The sequence below is a fragment of the Bos javanicus genome, chromosome 11, assembly GCF_032452875.1.
Source record: "Bos javanicus breed banteng chromosome 11, ARS-OSU_banteng_1.0, whole genome shotgun sequence".
In the NCBI taxonomy this organism is placed as follows: domain Eukaryota; kingdom Metazoa; phylum Chordata; class Mammalia; order Artiodactyla; family Bovidae; genus Bos; species Bos javanicus.
In genome coordinates this window covers 15,752,038-15,775,216 of record NC_083878.1, presented here as the reverse complement: position 1 = coordinate 15,775,216, position 23,179 = coordinate 15,752,038, and the positions used below count along the sequence as shown (strand labels likewise).

Below are 23,179 nucleotides of genomic sequence, written 5' to 3'. Positions count from 1 at the left end.
TTTATATCAAACTAATCTCTTTAAGTGTGAGATATTTGGGTTTGCACTTCAGTAGATACTAAGATAATCTGAACTGCTTTTATAAAATCATCTTTAAATGTTATCATGTCATTTCAACTTTCCTCCCTCTAGACTAAAAATATGAACTCTACTAAACCAAGCACAACAGAATTTGGTTTACACAGTCAAATCTGTCCTACAAATTACCAAAAAATGGGTAAAAATGGGTATGGGTAAAAGCAGACCTCCTCTACCCAACACCATTCTTAGCACTTTTCAGAGAACCAGTGGCCTCCATTTCTTGAAGCTTTTATAATTACTTATTTACTTGCAAATAACTAAGAATTTTCATGTTATTTTTAACATAACATGGGTTTACCATATTCACAGTTTGTGCAACCATCATAATCATTTAATTCCAGAACATTTCCATCAGCCCAAAAGAAACTCTCTAGCCATAAATGGTCACTCCCCATGGTAGTTGGCAAACTACAGTCCATGGGCCAAATCCAGCCAGCTATCTGACTTTAAAAAAAAACAAAAACCTACCAGCTAAGAATTTTTAAATTTTAAATGTCTACATTTTAAATAGTTACATAAGTACCTATATTGTTGTTGTTTAGTCACTCTAGGTTGTATCTGATTCTTTTGTGACTCCATGGAATGTAGCCCTCCAGGTTCCTCTGTCCATGGGATTTTCCAGGCAAGACTACTGGGGTGGGTTGCCATTTCCTTCCTTAGGGGTTCTTCCCAATCCAGGGATGGAATCCACATCTCCTACTTTGGCAGGGGAATTCTTTACCACTGAACCACCAAGGAAACCCAGATACTTATATACAACATCCTCAATTTGCATATCAGTTCCCAATGCCTAAAATATTATCAGGTCCTTTAAGAAAAAGTCTGCAGACTTCTGCTCTAAATGATACTCATGCAAATTAAGCTCTAATAAGACCAATGAATAAAGAGAAACACTATTATTAACTTATCACTAGAGATATCCAGTAACCAGAGAACACTCAACCCAGGAAGGACAGTTACTAGGAAGTGACCCAGAAAACTGGTAAATGAATTAGATCAAAATAGGAAAAGCAACATGCAGACACTGGAGAGGGATGGTGAGTTATATCATCAAAACTTTAAAAGACTCCAATAAAGTATTGATTCCTCCTAGCAACTTGACAGTCTGTGTTTCCCAGCCTAGGCTACTCTACCTGGTGAGTGCTTCACTTAACACTTCAAACACATCTTGCTTTACTAAACTGATCACATACCCCCTCAACATTTCCCTGCTATTCTGACCAACTCCCTTCTCCCTCATCAAATGGCAACAGCAAATCTTTATTCACTGGCTCCTGCAGGGTTGCTGCCTCCTCCTATGATAAGCTGATTAAGTTACTCCATGCTTAGAGCTCTAGGTTCACATCCTTATTGAACAACTGTTATGGCATGTGTCACATTCCTTTTAATGGCTGAACAACCGATTGTAGGATGTGGTACATTTGTTTGTCCACTATCAGCTGAGGAACATTTTGGTAATGTTCACACTCTTTGGCTATTATGAATAATGCTGCTATGAACATTTGTATATAAATTATCAATATTATACCAAGTGGTCACCAGTTACTGTAGGCTACATTTTAAATATATACATATATATATATATCTCCCATTTAAAGGGGGAAACAACATTTGTTCTTCTTAGTGTTTTCTCTAGTCCTCTCTGCTTCTCAAAAGCACTGCCAGTGGACTGTTATAACACACTAACCCCTCATTTTCATCCCAAGATACAGCATGCCCACCTGATTGTATCACCCTCTATTTTTCCAGAGTCAGAATTATCTACTCTCTGTTGGACCTTCAAATCCTTCAGCATAATAAACTAATCTGTTTGCATTTGATCCCTTTTATAAAGATTAAAGTGAAGTGATTAAACACTTCTGCCTTTTGCCTGGGAGGCAAACCCTGTACCTACTGAACAGCTGGATATAGGACAACAATACCTTTAGGTCCTTCTCCTGACACAGCTTTTACCTCCTGGATTCTAGTTTTAATCTTCCTACTGTTGTTCTCACTCAATCTTGGTGTTTTAGTGTCCTTAATAGTTCTGCCAAGTTATCTGTTTTCAAAACTTTGATTAGCCCTCCAGCTCTCAGTAGAGCTCTGGTTTCCAATGAAAATAGCCACATCTCTCACATGGTCCCTTCTATATACCCATCTGTTTGATTTAGTTCCTTGGCCTCTTTTTAAACACCAACTTTTGATGGGTTTGAGAGAGAACTCAAGAGTGATCATGATCAGTCTAAATTACTTAACTAGCTCCCCCCTATGGAGAAACTACATTTAAAAACATGATCAGTGGGACATTTATGGATAGTTCACATTCTCCTAAAATGTAATTTCATCTCCAACATTCTCCTAAAATGTAATTTCATCTCCCAAAACATAGTTCAACAAAGGTTTGAGAGTTTAAAACATACACAAACACACTCACACAAATATATGTACACACACAGTGTGAATTTTCATTTCAGTAATAATCAATAACCAACCCAAACCACAGTCTGGTCCCCAGTCTTAATATCAGAGATTCTCAAAGCATATTTTCTTGACATCTTCATGAAATTCAGAATTCTTTAATCAGTTTGATAGTAAGTTTTCAAAACCTCTTCCCATTACATTCTAATTTGGAGAGCCTCTACAAAATACAATCTACCTAAAGCTCCAAGAAAGTAAATTGTAGCTTTTTTTGATTTTTTAGATTGAGATTAGAAAAGTATTATATACTCAGGAAGACCTCTACAGAACAATCTACAAGCACTGATATCAAAGGATCTTTAAAAACAAGATGGATGCATCTATTGTTTTGCAAATATAACTTGGAAGTTATCTTGCCTAAAGGGCATGGAGATGATCTATACAATTTCTCCATTCTTCCCTCATTACCCCAAGAAATCACCTCAAACCATTGCTCTGGGGTCCAGCCTCAACTCAAGAGCACAGTTTTCTCAAAAGATGAAAAGTGTAATGTACACACGTTATAATAGCCACTCTTTTTGTTAACTGACCAACCCTGGGAGGTGGGGATGGGCCTTGGGAGTCAAGTCTGTAGAAACACAGTCTTCTGAAGTGCCAAACAGTAGCAAGAATTCTCTCAGCTCTCCACACTACCCTAGGTGGTGAAAGACCGTCCTTTTCAACCTCACAACTGGCATTCCCTTTCATTGCTTATGGCGCAGGCCATCCGTCAACGTGAGACAGAGCAGGAAGCTGCTGGAAGGCACGAGCATCCAACTCTCCCCTTTGAACGGTCTGCCGCCTCACTGAAGAACATTTTCTCCAGATGCTGCCAGCAGACACTCTGTAATACCTAAACCACAAATCATCCATTCCCCACCCTTTGCGCCAGGGCTCGTCCCTGAACTTCCCCCACAATGAGATATTAACCACGCTGGCCACTGATACACTAGCTCTTTACAGACTCGGGAAAACCTGCCACACCGTCTAACTGATATAATAAAAACGTGGCCCTCCTAACATAAACATACCCACTGTAGGTGCACCTTGGAGTAACTCAGGACGCTGCAGACATCTCACAAGGAACAAATTCTGGCTAACTCACCAAGGAAAATAGTTTATCGATGTAAACATGTCAGCCGTTCAACTGTACAGAAAATTAGAGCAAGTATCTTATGGAAATGGAACCACCTTGCAGAAACATATTTACAGGTGGCTCACTCCAGATTTTTCTGCCTTTCCTCTGAAGAAGGCAACTGTCTTGCTGTCTGATTGTTTTAGGAACCAGCATGGGTTTTTCAAAAAACAATTCTCGAATTTTATCTTCTGTGACACATTAAAGCCATCTACACAGAGCAAAGTGTTTCCAAACCGTGACTCTGTAACTTAGAGAGATGACTCACAGGACATACTCACACTGAAAAGGTGCTGGCACGTGATCCTGCCCAAATCTTAAAGGGAGCGAACCTTCAGTGGACTGCTCTCCAGAAATCACCTTCTGGGCTGTGAAGTATGTGGGCTTGAGCACGTATTCCTGGGTCTGGCCCTGATGTATCATCACATTCTGTGAAGACAGGGGTGTCCTCCTGCAAAGAAACAAAGGATAAGGAAATTAATAACGTACTTTTAACAGGCAACTAAGAACGAAGGAATAAGAAACCAGTTAAACTTAGAAAGGGGCATAAAAATGCCATGCCAGGCTAATTTTTTTCTTCAAAACTGTAGTCATGGCACATAAAGAACTAATCACTGACCTCCAGCAGAAAGGGGATCCTGTCTGTCTGTCTAGTCAAGCAGGATAAGGACATACAGGCCATCACTGATGGAATTTATCAAAGGATTTAAAAAGCACAGCTACCAGGACTTCCTTGGTGGCCCAGTGGCTAAGACGCCGAGTTCCCAATGCAGGGGCCTGGCTTAGGTCCCTGGTCAGGAACCTAGATTCCGTGTGCCTCAACTAAAGATCCCACATGCCTCAACTAAGACCTAGTGCAGCCAAATAAGTAACATTTAATATAATATATTTAATTAATATAACTTATGTTAAGTATCAGTTCAGTTCAGTCGCTCAGTCATGTCTGACTCTTTGCGACCCCGTGAATCACAGCACACCAGGCCTCCCTGTCCATCACCAACTCCCGGAGTTCACTCAGACTCACGTCCATCGAGTCAGTGATGTCATCCAGCCATCTCATCCTCTGTCGTCCACTTCTCCTCCTGCCCCCAATCGCTCCCAGCATCAGAGTCTTTTCCAATGATATTATATAGTATATATTAAACACATAATATATATTAAACATAATATTTACATATAATATAATATATAAATATACACCATAATTACTAGTCTTTAAGAACAGTAAGAATAACAACCTATTCTACCATTTAGTCCCTAAGACGTGTCTGACTCTTTAGTGACCCCATGGACTATAGCCTGTTAGGGCTGTCCCTTGGATTTCCCAGGCAAGAATATTGGAGTGGGTTGCCATTTCTTTCTCTAATAACAATATATGAAAATCTTATAATTTCATCAATGACATGAGTCAAGATCTGAGAATCTCCCTCCCACCCCCCACTCCGAGAGGATACACACACACACACACACACACACACACACACACACACATAAACTGATTCACTTCATTGAACAGCATAAGCTGGCTTCCCAGGTGGCTCAGTGGTGAAGAATCCACCTGTCAATGCAGGAGACACAGGTTCAATCCCTGAGTTGGGAAAATCCCCTACAGAAGGAAATGGCAAGCCACTCCAGTATTCTTGCCTGGAAAATCCCATGGACAGAGGAGCCTGGTGGGCTACAATCCATGGGTCACAAAGAGTCAGACACAACTGAGTGACTAAGCATGAGCATAGCAGAAACTAACAACACTGTAAAGCAATTATACTCCAATAAAAAAAAAAAAAACCTCTGAGGACTATTGAACACAATTACTGTGCTTTCAGCCTCCTGGGTGAAACTTTTTGTCTTCTGTTACAGTTCTCTACTGCTGCATGTACTGTATACTTTAAAATAAGCCTTCATCCAGATTTAATCATTCCATGATGGACTGAAATCATTCACTAAGACAAACAATGGAAAATATAAAGATATACCAATTAATTCCAGAAAACACAAACTTGCTATTAAAATTGTTGGGACAGAGAATTTTAATAGCAAACCGAGACTTTGGAAGGAAACCTTCTCTCTAGTGTGGTCTTGAATTTTATCAATTGTGACATGTTAAAGCCATTTGAACTGAATATTTCCAAAGTACCATACGTTGGGAAAATGGTTGACTGGGTTATACTCAAACTAATAAAGTGCCAGGAAAAGCTCAAAGACGGGCCCTAATGAGAGGTTATATGAACAAGACAAAGAAATGACACAACTGGTGAGTATGAATGATAAATCATCAAGCCACCAAAAACACCCACACAGTGTCTCATCAAAAGCAGTAGCAGAGTCTTGAATAAATCCAGCCTTTTGGGTTCACTGCAGTTGGGATGGATGAGCTATTCTGTGAGACCAGGCATCCATGAGACAAAGGAACAAGAGAGGCTGGGATTAAGGGTGCTCCCCTCTTAGCCAGTCAGTGATCTAAGTCTCACTTTCAACCCTGCAGTCCCAGGAAAGCCTAGGAAAATACATCTTGTGCCTAGATTTTCCCAGACTTAATGCCATGGAAGGACATTCCCTTTGTCACCAGACAAATGACTTAAGTTACTAAAAGCCTAAGGCTTAACATTGTAAACACTTTTGTTTTGATGATGTAAGTGTTGATTTGAACTTTAAGTATGTTTGACTGGGATGAAGTAGAAAGTGGAACAGCTGGACACATCTGGTGGTGACTGATAAGAACCACAAGGCAACTCCGTTGGTCTTGTCGAAAGGAAAAGTCCTCTTTTTCATCTCAGAGGCAACTCGCTCCCCAGCCACGCTGTCAACCTCATCACTATGCTGCTGGGACCTGCTGAGAGATGTTCAGGCCTGACTCCCATTCAGAGGAGGACAGCCCAGCATTCCAAAAGACCTTAGAGCTGGAATAACTAATTCCTGCTCTGACCACTGCCAAGGAGACCGTGGGCTCTGCCTTCTAAGGTGAGGTCCTCCCTTTCTCTCCCCTCTGAATCATGGAAGTGAGAGGCAGCAATAAATGAGCTGAAAGTACAGATGTGTAGAGGCTGCTTTTCCCTAACATAACAGAAAGGTAATGAACAAATAAGACAGCTACACCAGGTCTAGAACTTGAAAAACAAATCTCAGCCACCACCAATCAAAGGAAATGGATAATATACTGGTAACAGTATTAGATCTTACTACATTATAGCAATCCTGTGAATGACAAACACAGTGCAAATATGAAACTATGTAGAGCTGTGCTTCCTCACCTTCCATCTCCTTCCCTTTCCTCCAGTGTGAGGACGTAAATAAATACTTGTGCTCACAAAGACACAGACATATGAACAGACAGGCCATTTCATCTCATAGCCTCATGAAGATCCCAAGCCACAAGAAGTGACACCACGTGGGGGCAAGTCAAGGCCACTGTCCACTCAGTAATTCCACTAACAGATAGTAAGCGAAATCACCATTTTACTCTTTCGTCCTCATTTTCTCCTTCATAGCTGGCATCTATCTTTTCCTCTAATTTCACCCTTCACAGTTATTGCCTCTTTGGACCCTCTCTCAGCCTTCCAAATACACACACACACACACACACACACACACACACACACATTCAGTTCAGTCACTCAGTCATGTCCAACTCTTTGCAACCCCATGGACTGCAGCATGCCAGGCTTCCCTGTCCATCACCAACTCATGGAGCTTGCTCAAACTCAAGTCCTTCAAGTCAGTGATGCCATCCAACCATCTCATCCTCTGTCGTCCCCTTCTCCTCCCACCTTTGATCTTTCCTAGCACCAGGGTGTTTTCAAATGAGTCAGTTCTTCACATCAGATGGCCAAAGTATTGAAGCTGAAGCTTCAGCATCAGTCCTTCCAATGAATACTCAGGACTGATTTCCTTTGGGATGGACTGGTTTGATCTTGCAGTCCAAGGGACTCTCAAGAGTCTTCTCCAACACCACAGTTCAAAAGCATCAACTCTTTGGCTCTCAGCTTTCTTTATAGTCCAACTCTCACATCCATACTTGACTACTGGAAAAACCATAGCCTTGACTAGATGGACCTTTGTTGGCAAAGTATGACCATTGCTTTGGGAAGAAAAAAATCTCCTTTCAGTTGAGAGTTTTCTCCTCTCTTCCCTCATCCCTTTACATTAAAAAAACAAACAAACAAAAAAAAACTCAATAATCACTAATGAAAATCAGATTTCTAATAGCATTATACAAAATTCAAGGGAAAGGCAAAAATGTTTAAAGAAATTAGGTTAAAATGAAAACTAAAGGACCTCTGGCTCAAAATGTATTTGGGGCACCCATATATTTTCCCTTCCTGCAAAAAAAGCCCTAAAAGTTATAGGTAAGGAATAAAACAAGAAATCCAGAGTTGACATTTGGCTATTAATCAATAGGACAGCCACATTCGTCACTGAAACATTAAAATACTGTTCTGTCAAACATCTACTGTCCCAAGCCCTCAGTGTTCCTCCTTCCTCAAGACACTGGCCTCCCCAAGATATCAACTCAGTCTCACAAGTAAGAAATTCACATTTGACAGAGCTAGAGAGCTTGGGGTCTCGGCTCCAACATCCTCTCTAATGTGTGGGTCAGGTACTGACCAAAGATACTAAAAAGCTTTCACATCGTTCATTCAACACACAGGAAACATTTCCGCAAACCTGTAAGAGATCAAGGCAGACTGAGAAATGTTGACTGTTATAGCAGGAAGGAAGCCATGCCTAAGTATTTTAACTTCTTTTATCTCAACCAACGGCAAGAAGAACATTTTACATGGAGATCCAGTGCACGTTCATACCTATGTTTTTTAATACAGCTAAGTATTATAAAACAGTATCTATCCTTATGATGCAAATGACACAAATATCTTCTAATTCTTTTAAATGCCAGTCTTGAACCACTACATTGATGTCAAGACTTCTTGACTCCTAACAGGTCACAAGGCAGCTTAAAGATGCTGGTCTAAAAACCACATCATGAGTACAGGCTCAGAGGAAGCCGTCTTCCCAGGAGACCATGGGCAGCTTCTGGATACTCAAACCAGGTAAAGCACAGGGTGACAGGAGAAGTAGGGCTGAACACTCATGTCTTCACTAAAAAGGCTACATATGAAAGCAGCCGCTCTCCCCAGTTCAAGCAAAGAAATGGCCAAAGTCGGGCTTCTACTCCCATCAGGGAAAAAGATGAGTCTTCTCTGAAAGAATGGAACTGTGTGGTATAAACCACAAAGTTTACTCCCCCAGAGTAAGGCCCTCTCATTCTGGTGTTTGGAGATCCCCTAGCTTCAAGACTAGTTCCCCATGTTTCTCCATAAAAGGAAGGTTGCCAGGCAACCAGGAGGACAGGGAGCTTCAGGAGAATAATCCTAGGAGGGAGAGGGGGAGTCATGAGAATGGAAAACATGATTGCGATGTTGGAGAAACTTGATCCTATATATATGCAATTGATGGAATGGAAACAGAGAATCCATACCCACTTGATGCTAGGAACACACTCCTTCAAACAGCACAGAGGTATTGGAAATGGACAGACACAGAGGGAGCAACCTAAGCACCCTATGCTCCGCTTTGCCTTGAGTGGAACACCCACAGACAATATTGCAAAAAACAACTCATGTATCCAACTTGGGTGATACAAATGCACATGTTTAGCTGGAGGAGGTTGGCAGATTCTGGAAGGGAAGGGAAGACTAGGAGAGTCACTGCCCTCATCTTACAGAATGTAGGGTCATGAGAGAACATTCACAACCTTAAGCGATGAGGATGACAGAAGAGGAAACAGAGGCTGCAAGAGGCAGTGAAACTCTGAAAAGTACACAACTCTTTTGAGAGGTAGGGTGAGGGGCAAGAGGTGAAATGAGTAAGCTGACTCTTCATCTCCTATGGCAAGAAGTTTTTAGACAACATCTAAAGGGAATAAATCCCCAACTGGCCAGAGGTCACTACCAGAAGGGGTAATAGGACTTGAGGATTAAATTAAGGTGTGAAGAGAAACAAAAGGCAAAGGAACCAAGTGAAGATGAAGGTTTCCAGCCTGGTTGACTGGACAGGTATTTTGGGCTCAAGTCCAAGACAGAAAGCAAAGGCAAAGAGGTCTGCGGAGTCAGTGTGATCAGGAAAAAGGGCCCATGCGCAAGGGAGAGAATTATGTTTGTTCGGGAGATAGAAATATGGGGTGGCTCTCTGGGGAGAAGATACAGAAAGCCTCTGGGTTTAGGAACAGTGATGTTCTAAGAGGGGCCAATTTATTCAAAGGCAGAAAGAAAATCTATGGAACTACCCTCTTGGAGGATAGTCACACTTAGTGGTAGGGACATAAAGAGAAAATGCGAAGAAAAAAATCAGGAGCAGTTAAAAACAAGAGTAACACAGATGCAGAAATGACAAGCGAAAGAAAGTTTCTAGGTGGAAGGTAAAGAGAACCACCTGAAAACTGCTGCAAAAAAAGCAGGGAAATAATCAATTAGTAAAAGGCCCCTGGGTTGGGTTGCAGGTTGCCAGCCCCCTGGGCAGTGTTATTTTATCAACATTAGTGACAGGAGTGAGACTGCATTGGGTCCTACTTGGTGGGTGCTGTACTAGTGACCCTCGGAAAAGGAGAAAAGTATGGCACCCCACTCCAGTACTCTTGCCTGGAAAATCCCATGGATGGAGGAGCCTGGTAGGCTGCAGTCCATGGGGTCGCTAGGAGTCGGACACGACTGAAGCGACTTAGCAGCAGCAGGCCAGAAGTTAGGGGTACAGCCGGGCATCTGAAGACCTGAATCTGTGGAAACCTCTGTATCTCTGTGAGCAGAAGGGAAACAATTACATAAAACTTCTTTCCTTAAAAGAAAGGATTAGTCACACACTGTTTACACTTCTGCCTTCATAGTGGCAATTTTTGGCCTAAGAATGGACTAAATTTTTCCATATTTCCACTAAATCCATTATTTGACCTGTGGAGTGGGTGGGAGGATCTGGCAAAGCCCAAGCCCCTTTTCACTTAAGAGCTGTGGACCTCACAGAAGGGAGCCTCCAACAGGCCATAAAATGCTTCCCCCAGAAGGCGGGTTCTGACGGAAGTGAACTCTTTCCCTTACAGTTAAGGCATTCAGGTTTATCATCAGGATGAAAGAAAAAAAAAAAAATCGGGAGAGCAAGCTGCTGCCACAGAGAAGTCATCTCCAGTCTTTCAGCGCCTGCTTCTCGTCACAAAATTCATGCTATCGTATGTGCCCTGGTTGTGTTCCAAGCTGCTCAGAAGCGTGGGTGAATGCTCTTCAAAGAACAGAATACACCAAAGTAAATGAGAAATGTGAGCTATGATTTGATGGAGAAAGGCTCTTTCCGGCAACGTTCAAGGACAATATGCACGTAGAGATGGACAAAGACAAATAAACCTTTAGGAAGAGGTCGCAAGGTAGCTTCTCTCTCTTTCTCACACACGCACAGGTAAGACGAGACAAGTGTTTGTTGTCAGCAGCCCCATTCATAGGAAATTATCTATCCAAACCAGAAAAAAAAAAAAAAGAGGACATAAAAGGCTGCTGATGAGACTAAAAGACTGCACAGACAGCACAGACTTCCAGTAACAGTAAGTGAGGCCTGGAGCATGCCAGAACAAACACGGCAAAAGGAAAATGAAACAAGCAAACACAGTGGTGAGAAGAGGAGGAGCGTGAAGATTACACTGAAAATATCTATGCAGGGAATAGACTGGGGAAAAGCCTTAGATTTCAAATGAGATGAGAAAGACAAAGAGATTGAAAAAACACAATGACAGAAGGTAGATATTGGGGGTGGGGTGGAAAAGACAGGGAAATTGAACTTTGGGGGTCATGAATAAACACAGTGAACACAACCAAGTGGAACCAATTTTCTATTTATCGGTGGTTCTTAACTGGGGGTGATTCTGCCTCTCGACCAAGAGGAGGCATCTGTAATTATCAGGACTGGGAGGTAAGCTGTTTACATCTTATGGGTAGAAGCCTGGGATACGACTAAATATCCAACCATGTACAGGACAGTCCTTCACAAGAAAGAATTATCTGGCTAGAAATATTAACAGTTCTGAAGCTGAGAAACACTGCTGTAACCATGAGCTATTATCACAAAATAATAATGGACACCTGAGAAAAGAGCCTCTGGGGACAGCAATGAAGCTGTCCACAGAAATGATGCAGTCAGGCACATAACGATCTAACGACATTAGCTGCTGCTGCTGCTAAGTCACTTCAGTCGTGTCCTACTCTGTGCAACCCCGTAGACGGCAGCCCACCAGGCTCCCCCGTCCCTGGGATTCTCCAGGCAAGAACACTGGAGTGGGTTGCCATTTCCTTCTCTGATGCATGAAAGTGAAAAGTGAAAGTGAAGTCACTCAATCGTGTCCGACTCTTAGCAACCCCATGGACTGCAGCCTACCAGGCTCCTCTGTCCATGGGATTTTCCAGGCAAGAGTGCTGGAGTGGGGTGCCACTGCCTTCTCCTATGACATTAGATTTGACAGTAAAAAAATGTATAAAAAATATACAGCCTCCTCCTGTGCCTTTTGAAAGCCCCATTAAGACAGGAAGATGGCCCTATACTCAAGTTGCTGGGGTGCCTTGGGTGTCAGGAATGCTAGAACATCACTAGGGTGGGCAAGAAAAAAGTCATTTTTATTAGAACACCTCAAAGGAACAGTATAGAATGCAGCTGGAGAAAACCCTTGAATAAACTGCCTAGCATTGGGATGAGGGTGTGCCATGAAGACATGTAACGGCTGGACAGTCACCAAAGTGCTTTCTGAGGGAGGTGAGTCCCATCGACTGTATGGCTTTGGTTAGGCCAAGAAGGTCAGACACATCTACGGCCAGACGTGAATCACCTGGGATAATGACGAAGAAAGCCTCAGTGCTGGAGCACCACCTCTCCACGCTACCCTTCCCCTCACAGCCCTCACACTCTCCACTGCAGCTGTTTGTCTGATCGCACGTGCCACACGCTGGCCTGTTCCGTGTCCTGGAACAGCCCTGGTTAGGAGAGTCTTCGGGACCTGACTGCTACATGAGAACATTCAAGGAATTCTCCAACCCTCTAATCCCAAGTTCCTAGAGGAGAGGAGACATAATAACAAAGAGTTATAACGAAGAGACTCCAAGAAGCAGAGTGAGCATGGTCTCCTCTTAGGATGTTTAATAATCATAACACTTGGGAGACTTTTTAAAAAATGAAATGGTAAATCAATTATTCTCCAATTAAAAAGAATTTTTAATGAACTGCAATTAAGTGCTTAAAAAATAGAAATGGTCTAAATTCAATGAAACATCAGAGGTTTTCAGACTGGATAAAAAGACCCAGTTCTTGGACCTATTGCTTACAACAATTCCATTTTAAATATAAAGACACAAATGGGTTAAAAACAAAAGGATGAAAAAGAGAGGCAACACGTTTAACATGAATCAGAAAAAAAAAAAAAACAAACGTGCAGTGGCAATGTTAGTAACAGGCAAAGTAGATTTCAGAGCAAAGAATATTTTCGAGGATAAAAAGCATTTCATAAGGATAAGGGTCAATTCATCAAGAGGACACAAGAATCCTAAACAGTTGTGAACCTGATAACAGAGCTTCAAAATAAGCAAAGCAAAAACTTAAAAAGGTCATGAAAAACATAAAACTTTCAGTTTTAATTGTGGTTCACTACCTTTCAATTGACAGAACAAGTACACAGAAAGTCAGTAAGGATACAGAAGAGTTCAACAGCGCTACCAACTAGCTTAACCCAACTGACTTTCACAAACCAAACTTCAAAATAACCAACGGATCAAAGAAAATCAAAAAGGAAATAAAAATTATTTTGAACTGAATGAAAACAAAAACACAACCTATCCAAATTTATGGGATGCTGCTAAACCACTATACTAAGGAGTAAATTTGTACTAAATATCTACAGTACAAGAGATGTCTCAAATCAATGACTTTAACTTCCAAATAAAGAAATCAGCAAAAATGAAAATAAAAACCAAAATAAAAAGAAATGAAATAAAAATCAGAGCATAAATCAATGAAATTGGGGGCAGAGAGTCAATAAAAGCTGTTTGAGAAGATCACTAAAACTGACAAATCTCTGGCTAGATTGATACACAAAAAGAGAAGACCAGATACCAATATTAGAAATGAGAGAGAAGGTCAAAAGATCTAATGAAGCAATCAGGAGGAGCTTCCATTAGCCAAAGAATAACTGGAATGGATTGAATTATTTGAAATATGTTTAAATGTATCCATGCATTAAAAACAAAAAAAAACTAAGTCACCACTGTAAGATGTCAATCAACTCATTTGAAAACTGGCCAACAACTAGCATCATACCTTCATGTGATGGTTAATTTTATGTTTCAACTTGGAGGGTATTTTTGGATGAAACTAACATTTATCTTGGTGGACTGTGAGTAAGCAGATTGCCCTGCATCATGTGGGTGAACCTCATATGATGAGCTGAATGTCTGAACAGAACAAAAAGACCAGCCTTTCCAACTAAGAAGGAATTCTGCAGCAGACTACATTCTAACTTTACCTGCACTGTTGGTTCTCCTGGGTCTCTGTCAGCCCTCACTTCAAATCTGGACTTGCCAGCCTCCAAAACAAGATGGATCAATTTCTTAAAATAACCTCATTATATGTAGTGTATACACACATGCACACACACACCCTCATATATGCACATACGCAATTGGTTTTGTTCCTCTGCAGAGCTCAATACTTTTACTTGCTACTTTTTTTTTTTTTAACTTTTACCTCGCTACTTTTACTATTCAAACTGAACCTCAAGCAAACAACTGAGGAAAAGAAAGCTGGTTTGCAAAGTTTTTCTAGCAGAAAAAGGATGGAATTAAAACACCGTATTTGCTACCCCTACAGAAGTGTGTGACATCACAAAAAGAGATAACATGGAAGAGCATATTGCCACTTAGGAAGTAGTCCTACCAAAAATCAAACCTGAATGTTATTAAGCCCCTAGACCTACACACCACTTACAGCAAATTCAAGGTGCAGGATACATGTTAATTTCCCAGCATCACAGTCAGCAAAATCACAGTTCAATGAAGAGATTTCAAGGAAATAGAGAGGGAAGAGGGACTCACAGATCAAAATATGTAAGACACAGACTGTCATCACAATGAACATTTTTTAAATTCCAATCTAAACTAATAAGCCATAAAAAAAAACCCTTATGAAACACTTAGGGACATTTACCTGGATTCTTAATGATAATTTTTATTAATTATCTTTTGGTGGGCTTAAGGTCTTAGGGGGGATGTGTTAAGAGCCCTTATCTTTTACAGATATATGGCAAAAATATTTACAGATTGACTTCAAATAATCAGGGAGAAGAAGAAAAATAGGCAGGCTATAGAAGAACACAACCAGCTCTGAACTGATAAAATGGTCTTTTGAGGTTTCTTCATTCTGTTTTCTCTGTTTCTGTGTGTTTAAACCATTCTCAAAGAGTTTACAAAATGCAAGTCTATGAGATTATCTTCTCTAATTTTTTAAACCTGTATCAAATGAGATCATCTATTTACAAGTACTTTGAAAAGTGGGGGGGGGGGGAATCAATAAAACTGGAAGAAAAAAGTTGAAAAGTTGAAAACACTACTTATGTGTTAGGTAGCAATATTACCTAGTATTTACAAAAAGAAACAAACAGAGGGGGGGGGGGAGACAAAAAGTTCCAACAATGTTCATCTCCACTTTTCTTCTAAGTATCAAAGCTACACACTAATAAGGCAGATATCCTATCCACAACGGATGAGGTAACTGTTCTAAACCTCCGAAAAGCACAGATGACTGTACTTACTCAGTTCAAGGTTTTGATGATTTATTTAGCAAGTCACCATGGAAGGAAATAATAACCAAAGTCCTTAGTTTTGTCAAAAATGAGCTGCTACATTTGGTTCCTTGGGACTGAGCACCCTGAACACAAATTTGAAAGCAATTACAGCCATGTCCTATTTATCTAAACTAAGAGAGGCCAGAGTAAATCTAACTAAATATAATCCAAGAAAAATGCAAAATGTAAACAATAATTAAGGGCTTCTATGCTACTGAGAAGTGTCAACTGCAATGCTTTTTCATCAAATTCTAGGATCCAAATTCTAACTCTACCACCTGCCAAGGGAAGGAAGGGAAGATTATCTCAATTTTCTCATTGCAATATAAGGGGAATGATACTTAACTCACAAAGTGAAAGACAACATGAAATGGAATTCTTTTTAAACATAGGAAAATACCCAGCACGATACCTGATGCACACCCAAAGGTGTCGGATTTCTTTCACTCCCCTACACCAGCAAGGACAGCGAAACACTACTGGATCTCACCCCTCTGGTAAAATTCATATTCGGAGACTGCTCAAACGAACAGTTAAAAGCAGTATTTATTTCCAAAAAAAAATGTTTATTAAAAAAAACTCTGGTTATGTGTAAATATTGAGTTTGGAATTTACAGTCCCATGCAGCACCCCTGATGTCAGCTACCTGTACAGTTACACCTACAACTGAGAGACCTCCACCAGTTTCCAGTACAGTGAAGGGACCCAGCACCACAGCCACTATGGAATGCAGTTTGGCAGTTCCTCAAAAAGCTACAGCCAGAATCAGACGGTCCAGCAATTCCACTCCCAGGTACATGCCCAAAACAAACTGAAAACAGAGACTCACACACATACTTACACACCAATGTTCACTGCAGCATCATTCATAATAGGCAAAAGGGAGAAACAACCCAAAGAATGTCCTTTGACAGAAGAGTAAACAAAATGTGAGATGCACACAATGAAATATTACTCAACCATAAGGTATGAAGTTCTGATACATGCTATAGCCTAGAAGAACCTGGAAAACATAATGGGAAGTGAAATAAGTCAGATCCAAGAGGACAAATTCTGTATGATTCCACTTAAATGAGAGGCAAACGTAGAGAGACAAAGGTAGAACAGAGGTTACCAAAAAACGGTGGGAGGGAGGTGGTGCTGTATAATTTAATAGGTAGAGAGCTTCTGTTTGCAGTGATGAAAGTTTAAGAAGAACAGAGGTGCTGGCTGCACAACAACATGAATGTAATTAAGGCCAATGGCTTGTACGCTTAGAAAGGGTAAAAATGGCCAATTTAGCGATATTTACCACAATTTTTTTTAAAACTATGTACAAAAAGACCCCAGATTTCTTACAAACAAACCCAAAAATAAAAAATAAATTTAAAGAATTAAAAAACAGTGGAAGAGGTAAGAAAAAGGCAGGTTTCTTATGCTTCCTATTCCCCATCCTTCAGTATTTCTAGACAATAAAAAGGTAAGTCTTGTTCATCTCGGTCAATTCCAAATGTTTTCATTTCCTTTCAGCCTGCTGCTTAAGATGTAATTCCCAGTAATAATCAGGTATATGCATCTAATCCCCCACGTTATCACTTCCATTTTCCCCCCTCCTGCTTCACTTTGGTAGCTACACTTTGGTAGCTGCTCCGTACACCACATGATGAGATTTCAGCCTCAGCTGCCATAATGTTACATTCTCCAGTGACCCACGTCTTACAACACTGCAAGGAATTAAAGTCTGGTGGGCCAGATGTGGGAAATAAATATCCACTTGTCTGGAAAGCCTTTCATACCTAACTTTGCTCATTCTCCAAATTCTTCTCCCACAGCATTGTGAAAGCTCTTGTATCCACATGAATTTTGAGTTGGCTCTCCATCATGGACCCCAGAGGCAGCTACAAGAGACATTCATGGCTTTAGGGTTGGGATGTTAACACTACACACTCCCTTCTCGTTACCTGTAAACCTGGAAGAATGAAAACAATCGTGGGAACATGTCAAACAAGCTGTTCTTCCACAATCTTTCCACTTCCTAGCCAGAACCTTCCTTATACTGAGCTCTGAGACAGGCATCTAGAGAGTCAAAAATGGGTATAATGGAACAAAGATACAAATGCTCATTCCTCCAGGACACGGCATCCACAGCACTCAAGATGGAGAAAGGAAAAACACTGGATCGGATTTTGGAAATTCAAATTATCCTTCTGCCTGTGCCACTGAATCTCTGAGAGCCATGGATTAAATTCCTCTAAGTCTGTTCCCTCATTTATAAGGTGTAAAGCTCTGAGACGACCTCAAAGTTCCTCAGCTCTGAAACTCAGTTATAAGCACATCAAGAACTGTAGCTGCAAGACTGTTCTCTGATCATATCAACAAATATTTCATATGGGAAACCACTTTTAATGCAATATACATATAAATATTTGCTCAAAGGGGGAAGAGAATTTCTCAGGGCTTTATTCCCATATTCAAGCTAAATTAAAAAAAGGGGAAAGTTTTTTTATTTTTAAGGTGAATGCAATAAACTCTGTTTTTCCCAAATGGCCTTGCTTTTTTTTCTATTACAATTGCTGCTAAACTAGGTCACCTAAGTAATAAATATTGAAAGCATTTAACCAAATTCAAACATCTGTTCCATTCCTCTTTCAGAGTCTGATCCAGCTGAAATAAAATATCCACTGCCCTACAGGACCTGCAAGATCCACACTGCTGGAAATGATGTTTTCCTACAGCCAGTATCACCTAGTGAAAAAACACAGCCTATTTCAAGAAGTCTGAAGCAAGAGGAGGACAAAACTATAGGAGAGACAGCAAAATGCAATCAAGTAAATCTTGCCCTGTTGGATAATCCCATAGTAGGGCAACGGGCTCATAACAAGCCTTGGTTGGGTATGTGCCCGAGTTAAGCCCCTGCACGGCAGGCTGATCCAGAGAACATAGTGAAAGCTGTGCCACCTCAGCTCCTGTATACACTAGGAGAACTTTGCTCTCACAGCAGCTGCCATATTTTGCATTGGAATTTCTAAGCAGATAATTCAAATTTAACTTTGGGAAAAATTATGTTGACCTTAGAAAACAGAAATTGGCTTGTATATAAAGAGACATCATAAATAACGTTAATAATTATATAAGAGATCAGAAAAGGTACCTGCAATGCACAGAGAAATAAGGGAATGAGATGCCAAGGTCTCTTCTAAATTAACAGCACTGCAAATGGTAAATCAACGGGAACAAAACCCAGTAAGAAAATGGACAAAGGACACGAACATGGAATTCCCTGAAGAGAAAATTCAGAAGACTGATTAGATGCCCTGCCTCACCAGGAATGCAAACTTAAAACTGCATTTTGCACCCACTCTGCCAAGACTTTTTCAAATCACCAAAATGTGAGAGGCGAAAATGGAACTATGTCTGACATGAACACAAAATGGAAGAAGAAGAATACTCTCTGGCATCACTGGTGGGAATATGACTTCTAAGACTTTGGAGGTCAATCTAGAAAAACAAATTCAAGATATCCAATGACCTAATAATCGCATCCTTTATACTTTAAAAAAATAAATCCCAATACATAAGGATACATATACATAACACATTTACTGAATCATTGTTTACAACCGCAAAAAAAAAAAGTAAGCATACTGAAAATAAGCTGAATGGCTAATAGAAGAATAGTTCAATAAGTCAGCACATTTACAACACGAAACATTATATGACCATTAAAAATGAATTTTACCTATGTTGGAGGATTTTCTACAACCTATTTTAAGTTATAAAATCAAGATGCAGAAACATTCATATACTATGTCCTCATTTATGAGGCAATAAGGAGCTTCATAAACGACTATATGGATATGGGGAACACAGCGTAGCTTATTCACTAGATTATTAGGTTATCCATGAAGGGGTGTAGTATGGTTCAAGTCAGGAGGAATAATAGTAAAGCTGAAAAACAAGATTGAATTTTACAGCTGTACAAAATTTTTAAAGACATGATACTCCAGTTGTATAAAATTCTGTATATACTCCATGCTATGCTATGCTATGCTATGCTAAGTCACTTCAGTCGTGTCCAACTCCGTGCGACCCATAGACGGCAGCCCACCAGGCTTCCCGACCCTGGGATTCTCCAGGCAAGAACACTGGAGTGGGTCGCCATTTCCTTCTCCAATGCATGAAAGTGAAAAGTGAAAATGAAGTCACTCTCCATAAATAGAAATATAGACAGGCAAGCCCAAACAAGTAATTCCAAGTACATCCCAGTACTGTATTCTCATTGCAGAGGGCTTCAAACTAGATACCATCTCAAAACGTACAAAACATAACACTGTGTGACTCAACAGTATTAGGACTTTTTATACTTTTGTTTCTTTGTACTTTTCTTCCTCTTTATCTCCTGTTTAAACTGTCTTATCACATCATAATGTATTAGCTCAATAGTTCATGGGCTACATATGTAGGGTACATACTAAGACATTTTTGCTCATACCAGTTGTGCAATCCAAAAGTTTGGAGACTATGTTGGATACATTTGAGAAAGATACTTTTTTACACCAAAACTCCTTCAGGAAAGGTTTGATCACCGAGTCACCTATGGCTTCTGTAGGGGACCTAATTCTAGATCATCTAGATTCTGGCCATTGTTTCTACTAAGAGTGAGTTACCAGTGGCTTCCTCTTCCCCTTCATCCCCACTTCTTCTCTCCATCCCTAACCCATCTACCCTATCAGAGTTACTGTAAGAGAAGGATCTCTCAGAACATACAGAAAATAATTTTGTAAAAATTTTCTTGGCCCCCGCAACTATTGATACTTCTGGTCCTGTCAATATGTGGTCGATCTACACCCACTAGCACCATTACTTCCTTTTCTCTTACAATCTGATTCTCACATTGTCTAAGTTCTTCCTCCCAAACAATCCTGTGACAATAATTTAACAAATGACCTACATATTCTTTTAAGAAACTAAAAGCTACAAAACACCATAAAATTCTTGTTTTTCTTGCAAGAACACTGATGGTTTCACAGATCTCACTATCCTTAAGATTCCTACAGCACTCGTAATATATATTAAAATGTAAGAATTTTATGTCTACTTATGTTATAAAACCCCACACTACTATGCTCAGCTCCATCTGGTGTCATTTCCCTTGAGCCTGAAGAACTTCCTTCAGAATTTCCTGTTGGACAGACCAACAACAAATTGTCTCCATTTTCATTTCTCTGAAAATATTTTTTATTTCACCTTTGTTTTTGCAGGATTTCTCTTTGGACATAAAATTTCAAATAGATTCTTGTTTCTTTAGCACTTTAAAAATGTCCCACCGCCTTAAACCTCCTTCCTTTTTCCCAGTGAGACCTGATCCATCATTTGTATCATCGTTCTACTGCATGCAATTCATCTTCTCACACTGGCTGCTTTCAACATTCTTTGATTTTCAGCTGTTTTCTAGGAAGTGTCTAGGTGTGACTTTCTTTGTATTCATCTTGAGGTTTGCTGAGCAGCTTTCATCTTTGTTTCTCACCTAATCTGGGAAACTGTCCGCCATTATCTTTTCAAATACTTTCCCGTCACACTCTCTTATCTTCTGAGGTTACAATTACATATGTACTATTTGATATTATCCCAACAGCTGATATTAGGATACTATCTGTTAGGATAACAGCACCAAGACACTTTTCCATTTTCCTTGAATCATTTCTCTTTGTTCAAGATAGAATGACTAAACTTGAAGAGAGTTGATTGAAATTTTCTTATTTCCAGGCTTCCTTGGTGGCTCAGATTGTAAAGAATGTGCCTGCCATGCAGGAGACCCGGGTTCCATCTCTATGTTGGGAAGATCCCCTGGAGAAGGGAATGGAAACTCACTCCAGTATACTTGCCTGGGAAATTCCATGGACAGAGGAGCCTGGTGGGCTACAGTCCATGGGGTAGCAAAGAGCTGGTCATGCCTGATCAAGTTACACACAGGTATCTCACTTCCTCTTGAGTTTTCTGTTTTCCATTTTTCTATTAAAATTCCCCATCTATGGTTGTATTGTGACTATATTTTAAGTCTACAGTATTTATAATAGCTGCTTTTAAAGTTCTTGTGCATTAAATTCCAGTATCTTAGTCATCTTGGGGTTGTTTTATAGTCACTGTTTCTTCTCTTGACTATGAGTCATTTCCCTTTTTTTCCACATGATTGGTATTATGGCAAGAGTATTATGAATATTATATTGCAGAGACTATCTTTTTCTGAAGAATAATGATCAGACAGTTATGTGGCTAGAATCAAACTCTAAATTCTGTCTCCCTATGGTGTATGGTGACTGGAACTACTTAATTCTTTCAGCTTTCCAGCTGTTTCTTTTCACTGGGAACTTTAGTCTTCCCATGAATCAGTCAAGAATTTAGAGAGAATTTATGGACAGAAATTGGGGTTTCCTCTTCTGTAACTTTCTCCTTTCCTGGATGTGTCTCCTCACTTTCCAGTCACTCTGGCAGCCCCAAATACCATTTATCTCCTAATTTCTCCTGCCAGTAACTGTCATTTTCTGCTCCATGTCTAGCCATCCCACTGTGCACAGACTGGAGAATGCCAACAGGCAAAACAGCATATGAGCATTAACTTTACCCAGTGCAATTCACATCTCTCAAGAATCAACTTCCCTCCAATTTCTGTCAGCAATCAGTTGCTCTTCAGTGACTTCAAATAATGGATTTTATATTTGGTCCACAGTTTAACTGTTATCTGCATCAAGGTTCACCCAATAAAAGTATGGTGCTATTGGCATGGCCAGAATAAGAACGCTCCCACAGTGATATTTTAGAAATGTATCTTTCTTTCATTTCACTTAATATTCTTATGCCCTTAAAGACAAGACAGCAAAATTTGGTTACACTAAGCAAAAAATAGTATAAATTTGGAAGTGATCACATCTTATTATACATTATACTTATTATACATGTTTACATTTGGTAATGAAATTTTTTTAAGTGGGGAAAATATGTTCTTTTTAGAGAAACAGGGTCCATCCCACATTTGGAAGATAGCATTACATCGTACGTTAGCTCAGAAAACCATGAGGTTTAACATCATGTGCTATGCGACTCATGACACATAACTGCCAAGGCCAGAAGATTCATCACAGTTTTGGCAACTAGGGAATTTGTAAGATCTAACTCACTGAGCAATGAAATAGCATCATTAGGTGATACACACTGAGCATGGCAAATCAATTAGGATAGAGGCTTTATAGAATCCCCCAGACTTACTCTGTAATTCGGGCTTCCCTGGTGGCTCAGCTGGTAAAGAATCTGCCTGCACTGCGGGAGACCTGGCTTAGATCCCTGGGTTGGGAAGATCCCCTGGAGAAGGGAAAGGCCACCCACTCCAGTATTCTGGCCTGGAGAATTCTATGGACTGTATAGTCCATGTGGTCACAAAGAGTGACTGAGCAACTTTCACGTTCACTCTGTAATTCACAGGATAATGATCTTGTAATCTACATTCTGCAGGGAGGCCAGTTACACCTCCATTGATGAAAAGCAGGGTTCAGACAACTCAGAGATTTGGACATCATTTAGTCCAATCACATCCACTCTCAAATGGGGAAACTGAGCGCCAAAGGAATTCAGCCACTTATTCAAGACCAAAAAATTAAGGAAGTGTCCACAATGGCAGAAATAAGACTGGAGCCAACTTC

At 40.2% G+C, this 23,179-nt stretch overlaps 1 protein-coding gene across 6 annotated transcripts in view; it reads right to left on the bottom strand.

The window, feature by feature from the left end:
* LTBP1 (latent transforming growth factor beta binding protein 1) overlaps positions 1-23,179 on the bottom strand; it is a 456,789-nt gene that overhangs the window by 296,213 nt on the left and 137,397 nt on the right. For all 6 annotated transcript variants that reach the window (XM_061432037.1, XM_061432039.1, XM_061432038.1 and 3 more), the window contains exon 4: positions 3,934-4,103. In XM_061432037.1, coding sequence (XP_061288021.1) covers positions 3,934-4,103 — 170 coding nt within the window. The remainder of the gene's footprint in view (positions 1-3,933; positions 4,104-23,179) is intronic.